Source organism: Chiloscyllium punctatum, chromosome 48 (assembly GCF_047496795.1).
Source record: "Chiloscyllium punctatum isolate Juve2018m chromosome 48, sChiPun1.3, whole genome shotgun sequence".
Taxonomy (NCBI): domain Eukaryota; kingdom Metazoa; phylum Chordata; class Chondrichthyes; order Orectolobiformes; family Hemiscylliidae; genus Chiloscyllium; species Chiloscyllium punctatum.
In genome coordinates this window covers 45,885,765-45,895,492 of record NC_092786.1, presented here as the reverse complement: position 1 = coordinate 45,895,492, position 9,728 = coordinate 45,885,765, and the positions used below count along the sequence as shown (strand labels likewise).

General features: G+C 39.1%; 1 protein-coding gene across 3 annotated transcripts in view; it reads right to left on the bottom strand.

The window, feature by feature from the left end:
• Window positions 1-607: 607 nt before the first annotated feature.
• The window catches only part of clpxa (caseinolytic mitochondrial matrix peptidase chaperone subunit Xa), a 45,335-nt gene continuing 36,214 nt past the window's right edge, over window positions 608-9,728 (bottom strand). For all 3 annotated transcript variants that reach the window (XM_072565112.1, XM_072565114.1, XM_072565113.1), the window contains 5 exons: window positions 5,541-5,705; window positions 4,762-5,061; window positions 3,790-3,882; window positions 3,067-3,173; window positions 608-1,559 (listed from right to left, as the gene is read on the bottom strand). In XM_072565112.1, coding sequence (XP_072421213.1) covers window positions 1,469-1,559; window positions 3,067-3,173; window positions 3,790-3,882; window positions 4,762-5,061; window positions 5,541-5,705 — 756 coding nt within the window. In that variant the 3' untranslated portion in view covers window positions 608-1,468. The remainder of the gene's footprint in view (window positions 1,560-3,066; window positions 3,174-3,789; window positions 3,883-4,761; window positions 5,062-5,540; window positions 5,706-9,728) is intronic.

The window sequence follows — 9,728 nt, the reverse complement described above, 5'->3', positions numbered from 1 at the left end:
TAGAGGGCATAGGTTTAGGGTGAGAGGGAAAAGATATAAAAGAGACCTAAAGGGCAACTTTTTCACGCAGAGGTGGTACGTGTATGGAATGAGCTGCCAGAGGAAGTGGTGGAGGCTGGTACAATTGCAACATTTAAGAGGCATTTGGATGGGTATATGAATAGGAAGGGTTTGGAGGGATATGGGCTGGGTGCTGGCAGGTGGAACTAGATTGGGTTGGGATATCTGGTCGGTATGGACAGGTTAGACCGAAGGGTCTGTTTCCATGCTGTACGTCTCTATGACTCTAAATGAAGAAAAGTAAATATTCCTCTGACACTGTTCCTCCCCTAAAATTTGGTCCTCTAAATCCTCCTGCTCAATTATGATAATTGTGGTACAGACTTCATGTATTATTCACTACTTCTACCCAAATTTAAGACAAATGCCATCTGGCATTTTCCCTGCTGCAGATACTGTATATAGTATCTACTCTAGTTTACACATACTGCTCCAAATGTGTGCCGTTTTTGATATTTTTATTCTCCCTCCCAAGTCCCCATTAATTGTTTAAGCTGTTCCATGTGTACCTGGTCACCGTCTATTTCAACAGTCAAAAATGTCACAGTTTGTAAAGTGCTTACTGTACACTTTATTTGTATAACCAGAGATTTACAATAATTCATTTTTAAATCCTTTAGTGTTCCAAGAGGCCAACTTCTAAAGGACAAAAATCCATCCTGTTTCTGGTCAACAACAGCATTAAAGGAAGTACAGAAAAAATATGGTAAGGGTTTGTTTCTTGTGCAGCTTATTAAATGCATCTAAAACAATGTTACGTACACTTTAGCACAAGCAACATGAAACCAAAATCATTTCCAAACTATTGTAATCAAAAATTGAAGCTGAAATCCCTGCAATATCTGTGTTAGTAAAACCTGTTTATTATTTAGTTCCATCAACACTTCTTATGACCCCCTTTTGCCTCAATTTGATTCCTAAATCCTAAATGCAAACAGGGATTCTAAATTTAAAAAACTTTGTGATTTGACCGCAGCACATCTAGCTCAAAGTAACACTGAAATTTCTAGATGCACGAGAGAAAATTAAAGGGATATTCAATAATATCTTGTCCCTTTTATGGGGTGCAGGGATTCATATTTTGTTCCTAAACAGTTACTGGAGGGAAGCAGCTGCTAAAAATTGTAACATAAACACATCCATAAATGTGTTTACAGTAAAATTCACAGAGCATAATGGCCACTGTACAAAATTTTGCTATTATACAAATACATAATGAGTTTCACTAGTCTGCTGAGATCATGTCAAGGGGAGACTTTCAGCCCTTTCCAAAAAGCTGTTCTCTTTAAAGGATAACTCTCTGGTGAGCGTAAAGGGTTAATAACACATTTAAAATTAAATAAAATAAAATACTTTCAGTATTGTATGAGACTCATTTTTTGCACAAATTGTTCCAAATTATAGCTGTTTAATTATTAGCTGCATCTGCTTGTCGATGCCATCGATCATCTTCCACACCAGAATCGTATTCTTCTTCAACAGGTTCCTTAGACGGGGCTCTAAACACAATAAAGTATTTATTCAGGTGAAAACAAATTACTGGAGGAATGCACATATTTAAAAAAACATTTCAAACCATTTGTTCCAGTAGCAAACCTGCCAGCAAAACTGATTTTTTAGAAAATTCTTTCATCTATCACTTTGCTAAAAATGAAATATTTAGGGGTTGTAACAAAATTTATTTCTCAACTCCACTGCAGTACTGCTAAGCTGGTACTGACTGTGGTTAAGTTCAGGTAACACTTGATAAAAAGTTGTGCTGATCACTCTGTCATGATGTCCTTTGGGCAAGCAGACTAAATTGAATCAACAGTAAAAAGTAACAATCCAGACTAAGTATCAGCAGTGTTCATAAACCCACAGTTTATGAACACTGCAATATATGTAAAGCTTGTGAGGTTGGTGGGGGGAAATGGGGACAAGCCAGTCAATCCTGATGAATTCTCTCAGGATACAAAATATTTCACATGCTGCAAAAGCACATGAAAAATGACACTAAAACACAGTTTCATAGCAACCAATTTCCATGAAGAGCCAAGCCACTGCTTTATTGTCGATGGAATTTTGTTGATTTATGTGACAATCCACCCTAGATAACAAATGAAGTCTGAAAGAATTGGTACAGTTACAATTGAACTAAGCCAGGTTTAGAAACCAAGCTTCCCTTGGCTTTTCTGTCATGACCAATTTTTCGGCTTGGTTCTTCTGAAAATCACAGAACTTTCCACAACATGACTTCTCCAGAAAGATTTGGTCCCAAGTCCCGCAGAATAATTTATCCAAACCTCTGCTCTCATTAGTCCCCGTGCTACATTTTCTCATACACTGTACTCCATCTACAAAATCAATAAAGGTGAAAATTGCATCATGGCAGAACTATTTGCTGCCAGAAAGGACTTAACAGTTTACCCTATACGCTTCAGGGAGGATGGAAGAAAATAAAGCAGAATCAATATATTGAGTCAGATTTGAGTTAATTGAAAACAAATTAATTAAAACAAAGATAGGCCACATGAAAGTTTCTAGTGAGACCACTGTGCTTGCTGATAGTCACAAGAAAAGTCTTAAACATTGTTTCAGGAATCTCAAGTGGATTTGACTTGTTTCCAGACTGTGATTTGAGGGAAAATCAAGATCTATTGAACACAGCATTGTGCAAGGGTTACAAATAGCTTATTCCAGTTAGTCAGGACTGATAGGCAAGTATACAAAGAACTTCACAGTCCAAGATACTGCAAGACCAATGTATTTCAGAGAGTTCTCTGGGAAAATCTGCATTTCCAGAACTTTAACTGTGATGCTGCTAATAATAATCTAGTTCTGTGGAGAACTAAAATTGGCTACCAGTATTAAACAGGAGCGTTTATCCATCTGGTAAGTAGTGTAGCCCAGACTCAATTATACAAATACACAGAACAGATGTGAATCATGCGTAAATTTTGGGCATGAGGCAGATTCAGTGAAATCTTCACGTTATCCAAAGCTACACAACCATTGAAAATTTACCGTATATATGCTGGTGGTTTCTTTCCATCCACAATATCTTTGTCCACTTCTACTGCTACAATGTCTGAATTTGGCACTTCAAACATTGGCTCCAACAGTAACTTCTCCTGAAAATACATTTTGCTTTTACAAGTTATAGTTCCACTTAATCACACTCCTCACCCCCGCCTCAATTTTCCTAACCACAGAACCTCCCAAGTAAGTCTTGGTTGTCTTTAAGACTTCTGAAAATTTCACTTAATTCTACCTAGAAATGGCTACACCAGTTTGAAGGTGCTGCTTTGATGCCAAGCATCCAGTAGTCCCCAGCAACCCCATGGGTGGCTCTGTGAAAATATGTTCGATTACCCTTTTGTGAAGCACAATGGATCATTATCTTAAAAGGGGTGATATAAATGCAATTGTTGCTTTGCAATCCTTAGTTTTAGAAAGAAGACTATAGGAAATATATCTTAAGATTTCACAAAACTGCAAGAATACTACAGAAAGCAACCCTGTCTCAAAAACATACTGCACATCCCACCATAATAACCAGCTAATTATAAAATTCAAGTTTAGGTTTAAAATATATGTTACTAATTGGTGGTTTGTTTACATTTGATATTGAATAGACACTCCAGCCTACACAGTCAAAAGCCCCAATCTCTCACTCTTCACAAACTAATTAAGGAACAACAGTAACAGTCATAACTAGACTTTTTAAGAACCTTCGTAGTATCTTACCATGATTGATCTAAGGCCCCGGGCACCAGTTTTCCTTTCCAGAGCCAGTCGAGCTATAGCTCTCAAGGCATCCTCAGATACATTAAGATCACACTAAACAAAATATTAAAAATTAAAGTCAGCAACGCATTCACTAAAAAAAACACTTCACAAATTACTGTCTCCAGAGAAAACTATTAAGTCAAATGGTTAAATCTAAATTATATATTCTCTAAAAAGACTCAGTGGAAATTATTTTATGACACGTTCACACTTAGCTCAAGTTTTTCAATTTTTACATATCATTCACTACACAAAGAGTATTTGCAGTGCATATTTTAAATAATAAATCTTCTACTGATTCAGTTATTATATTCTTACATTTAAAACATGACAGAGAAGCTTGTAAAATGCTAACTCTGTACCAACTGGTAACATAAATGCATAGACAATTAGCAGCTGTCATTCTTAGCCAAAGCTGTCACAATGCTGCAATGCCAAAAAAAGGTCAAGCAGAAGCTAAAATTCAAATACCACTTTTGCGCAACTGGTTTGAGAAGGTATATAGCTGGTTCCCAGTGGAGGATGATCTATTCCCCAAAGAAAATTTCGAAGAGGTATTTCACATTAAAACAAACACAAAAATCAGGCATAATTAAGGACTAGCACAGACATTAGGAAATTTTTAAATCACCTTCATTTCCAGCAAAGTAATTCTCAGATGGTTTAATCACATCATGAGCAATGTAAATAGCAAAGAAACCAATGAAAATCTGCATTCCAATGAGGCTTGCAAAACTGATTAACAAGAGGTTATATAAATGGACCCTAAGCGGGAAAGCAGGGTCTTTCCATTTCTTTCCTCCCATGTTCCACATCAAAAACAAATGATCAAAATAAAAAGTAAGCTATGCCATTTACTATGCAGAGGAAAAAAAGGCAAAAGAAACTCCCTCTTTGTTAACTAAGAGAAGAGAGAGAAGTGACTCACACCTTATCCATACTAAACAAAGCCTGGTACTGTGGAACGACAGCATTTCGAGGTTCTGTTAGAATTCGCACCAATGTATCTTCATTTAAACTATGTAAGGGAACTATCACAGGCAAGCGGCCTACAAATTCTGGAATCATTCCAAATTCTATCAGGTCCCGGGCCTCAACATGGCGAAGTAATCTGTCCTTTTCTTCTAATTCCTGCACGGTATTATTATCACCACTTGTATTTGCTAAATCAGCAGCGGCAGCTGCCCTTCTCCCTTTGCCGAGGTTAGAGGGAGTGCCAAATCCAAGATACTGTAGAAACAGAGACAGAAACTGTAATTACGATGCCAACACATGCAAATTATTTACATTGTCAAAAAGAGAAACATCTATAATCGCAAGAATTTTGTTTAGAATAGCTAAATTTCAATTATGATAGAGTTGATCATTCTATTGATGCTCTCAGAAGAGCAGTATGGAAATTATTTAACTTCCTTTTGCCAATGTATTTCCACCCTCTATAAAGGGTTGTACGCTTCAACATGTTTATCAGTGTCCAATGCAGTACCATCATCTTTTTCACAAAATAAATCAGTATTTAATATATATCATGTGCAGAAATTATTCAAGGATAATTATTAAGTTTGGCTCCAAAGAAATCTGAAGGCATTGACTGCCTGAGGATGACTATTTGAATAAGGTTACACAAGGGAACACAATACTGATTGCAAAAACATGTGGCTGATTTCTCATAACTAACAAATAGAGGGAACAAGTCAGAGAAGCCATACCTTTTCATTCTTTCTCCTGCTGATAATCCTATCTAGACCATTGAAAGCACCAGATGCCACAAACAAAATATTAGTCGTATCCACCTGGACAGTCTCTCCTCGTAATTTCCTCGAATTTTTTTCTGGAACATTTACAATTGTCCCCTCAAGCAGCTTCAATAGCCCCTGTGTGAAAGAAAATTAAATCTTTACAAACATATACATATCATGTCGACTAACTCAACCAGAATTATTCATACTTCAGCTGTGTGCTACTGTTACCTTCTTACAGCAGTTTAAATAGAAAATAATCTACTAACAGCTAGCAATCGTAAAACAGTATGCAGAGGCGGTCATTTGACAGTGAATCGCCAATAGCCTGTAAAGAGGAATTCAGACAATCCCATTCTCGTCTCACATCTGTGCAATTTCTTCCTTCTAAAAAAAAATCAAAAATTCCCTTTTGAAATCTATTGAATCTCTATCCACTACATTTCAAATAGTACAATCTAAATCCTAACTACTTAAGAAATGTTTTCTCATGTTGCCACTGGTTCTCCATAAGTCTGTGGCTCTGGTTATCAAACATTCAAGCCACTGGAAATAGAGAAATTATCTAAACTTTTAATGACTCTATCCTCAATGCCTTTGCCATATGTTCTCTTAGCCTTCTCCACACTCCGGTGGAAGAGCAAAAATTCTTCAGTCTGTCCTCATTCCTAGAATCATTTCAGTGAATCTCTACTATGGCAATTTGAAAGTTTTTATATCCTTCCCAAGTATGGTACCTGGAGGTAGACCATATTCTGGCTGGGGCTGAACTAATGTTTTAGTTCAGCTTGGAACACTGTCCTGCCCTTTGCACTCTATGGCTGTTTGTACAATGTCCAGAATTCCATACATTTTGTTAACTGGTTTGTTAACAAGTCTTGGTGCCAAAGATTAACATAGGAGGTATAGTCAGCAAGTTTGCAAATAACACCAAAATTGGTGTAGTAGACAGCAAAGAAGATTACCTCAGAGTCCAATGGGATCTTGGTCAGATGGGCCAATGGGCTGAGGAGGGGCAGATGGAGTTTAAATTAGATAATTATGAGGTGTTGCATTTTGGATAGGCAAATCAGGGCAGGACTTATACATTTAATGGTAGAGTGCTGGGGAATGCTGCTGAACGAAAAGAGATTTTGGAGTGCAGGTTCATAGTTCCTTCAAAGTGGAATCTCAGGTAGATAGAATAGTGGAGAAGGCATTTAGTATACATTCATTTATTGGTCAGAGCATTCAGAATAGGGGTTGGAAAGTCACATTGTGGCTGTACAGGACATTGGTTAGGCCACTTTTGGAATATTGTGTGAGTGCATATGTTTATGGTGAGGGGTGGGGGAAGAATTAAAAAGGGACCTAAAGGGCAATTTTTTAAAGCAAAGGGTGGTTTGTGTATGGAATGAAGTGGTGGAGGCTGATACAATTACAACATTTAAAAGGCATCTGGATGGATACATGAATAGGAAGGGTTTAGAGGGATATGGACCAAGTGTTGGCAAACGGAACTAGATTCATTTGGGATATCTGGTCAGCATGGATGAGTTGGAGCGAGAGGGTCTGTTTGTATAGCTATTTGTGTACATCTCTATGGCTATTTGTGCACAAAAAAAAAACCTCTTTCTTACACACTCCCCTTAAAATTACAGTTCAGCATGTATTAGTTCTCCTCTCCTCTTTACACTGAATAATATATCACTAAACATTTGTGCAGAATTTCCTTTGCCATATTGTTTGCCTATTCCAGCAGTGCACATGCTCCTGAAATGTATCGAGTATCCTTGATTAGTGGTTACATTCTTGAAAATTACAACTTTAAGTATGAATTCCCATAGGGATTAATGTTAAAGCCAGAGTTAGGTTTTGAAGGATAACGTCTGTCAGAAAAAAAGACTTTGCAAAACTTGAAATCCATACCATATGTGTGCTGCACTGTGCATTCCTAGCTGGAATCATTTGCAAACCAAAGCAAGGAAAGCTTCAGCGAAGTAAATACGCTTCTTTATTGTAGGGAAGGATTTCAAGAAATTTACAGCACATGTCCCTCAACTACAGGTACATGTAAGAGAAATGTAAGAATAAATATTTAAAACAAAGTTACTTCAGAACCTATAACAGCTGTTTACAAGATGATTTTTGACTACAGTGCGCAGACATAACAACACAAACTCCAGCAGTTCAATCAATGGTCCTTGTAATTAGATTAGATTAGATTACTTACAGTGTGGAAACAGGCCTTTCGGCCCAACAAGTCCACACCGCCCCGCCGAAGCGCAACCCACCCAGACCCCTTACCTAACACTACGGGCAATTTAGCATAGCCAATTCACCTGACCTGCACATCTTTGGAATGTGGGAAGAAACCGGAGCACCCGGAGGAAACCCACGCAGACACGGGGAGAACGTGCAAACTCCACACAGTCAGTCACCTGAGGCGGGAATTGAACCCGGGTCTCAGGCGCTGTGAAGCAGCAGTGCTAACCACTGTGCCACCGTGCCGCCCACTATGGTCCGAGAGATATAATGACAATACACAATCAAGAAGTAAGGGATGTTAAAACAGGTAATGTCACATCAAATGAGAACAAAAACAATTAAAAAACGGAAAAGCTTTAAGAGAACAGATATAAAACTCCACATACTACCTCAGTGTTTTACTAGTCTTCCAACCATTATCTCAGTTGCACATTTTGGCATCGAGTTCAAACTGCATAACAAATACAGCAGTGGCAATCCCATGAATTTCCCCAAGGAAACTGCTTCCAATATTTCTAAGTTAGGCTTGAAGAAAAACTTGAAGGTGGTAGTATTGCCATGTATCTGTTTGCTTGTCCTTTTAGATGGTCATAGCCGTTGGTTTGGAAAGTACTGTCGACAGACCTTTGATGATTTTCTGGGGTGTATTGTGTCAATGGATACACATTAATGCTACTGAAGTGAAGCATATCTAAACAATCAGGCAGGCTGCTTTTCCCAGATGGCATCAAGTTTGCGTTGTTGAAGCCGCACCATTCCCTCACACTCCTGACTCTTGCCTTGTAGATGGTGGACATCCTTTGAGGAGTCAGCTGGTGTATTACTCACTGCAGGCTCTGACCTACTCTTGTAATCTGTGAACTCGTGGGGCTTGTCCAGTTCTTTTCTGATCAATAGCAACCACCGAGGGGAAATACTGGGGGACTTTACAATGACGCCATTGAACACCAAAGGGCGATGTTTGGATTCGCTCTTATTGGAAATGGTCCTTGATCATTGTGTAATGCAAAAGTTACTTGCCACATGCTTGCCAATGCTTGTATATTGCCCAAGTCTTGCTGCACTTGGACATAATTGCTGCATCACCTGAAGTGCCACACGATAGAGAGTCGAGGAATAGGGAGAGGGAGCAGTTAAATGCGTGGCTACAGGGATGGTGCAGGAGGGAGGAATTCCGGTACCTGGATAACTGGCGTTCTTTCTGGGGAAGGTGGGACCTCTATAAACAGGATGGTCTACACCTGAACCTGAGGGGCACCAGTATCCTTGGGGGAGGGAGGTTTTCTAGTGCTCTTTGGGGGGGTTTAAACTAACTCTGCAGGGGCATGGGAACCTAGACTGTAGCTTTAGGGTGCAGGACCTGGAGTGTAGGGAGGTTAGGAACATGGCATCAATCTCGAAGGAGGGTGCCTGTAAACAGGAAAGTGGCTTGAAGTAAGTGTGTATACTTCAATGCGAGAAGTATACGAAATAAGGTAGGTGAACTTGCAGCGTGGGTTAGTACCTGGGATTTCGATGTTGTGGCTATTACGGAGACATGGGTAGAACAGGGACAGGATTGGCTGTTGCAGGTTCCAGGGTTTAAATGTTTTAGTAGGGTCAGAGGTGGGGGTAAAAGAGGGGGAGGTGTGGCATTGCTTGTCAAAGATAGTATTATAGCGGTGGAAAGGATGATGGGTGAAGACTCGCCATCTGAGGTAGTTTGGGCTGAGGTTAGGAATAGGAAAGGTGAGGTCACTCTGTTAGGAGTTTTCTACAGGCCTCCTAATAGTCCGAGAGACGAAGAAGAAAGGATTGCGAGGATGATTCAGAAGAAGAGTGAAAGTAATAGGGTGGTTGTTATGGGGGACTTTAACTTTCCTGATATTGCCTGGGAAAGCTATAGCTCGAGTACGTTAGATGGGTCGGTGT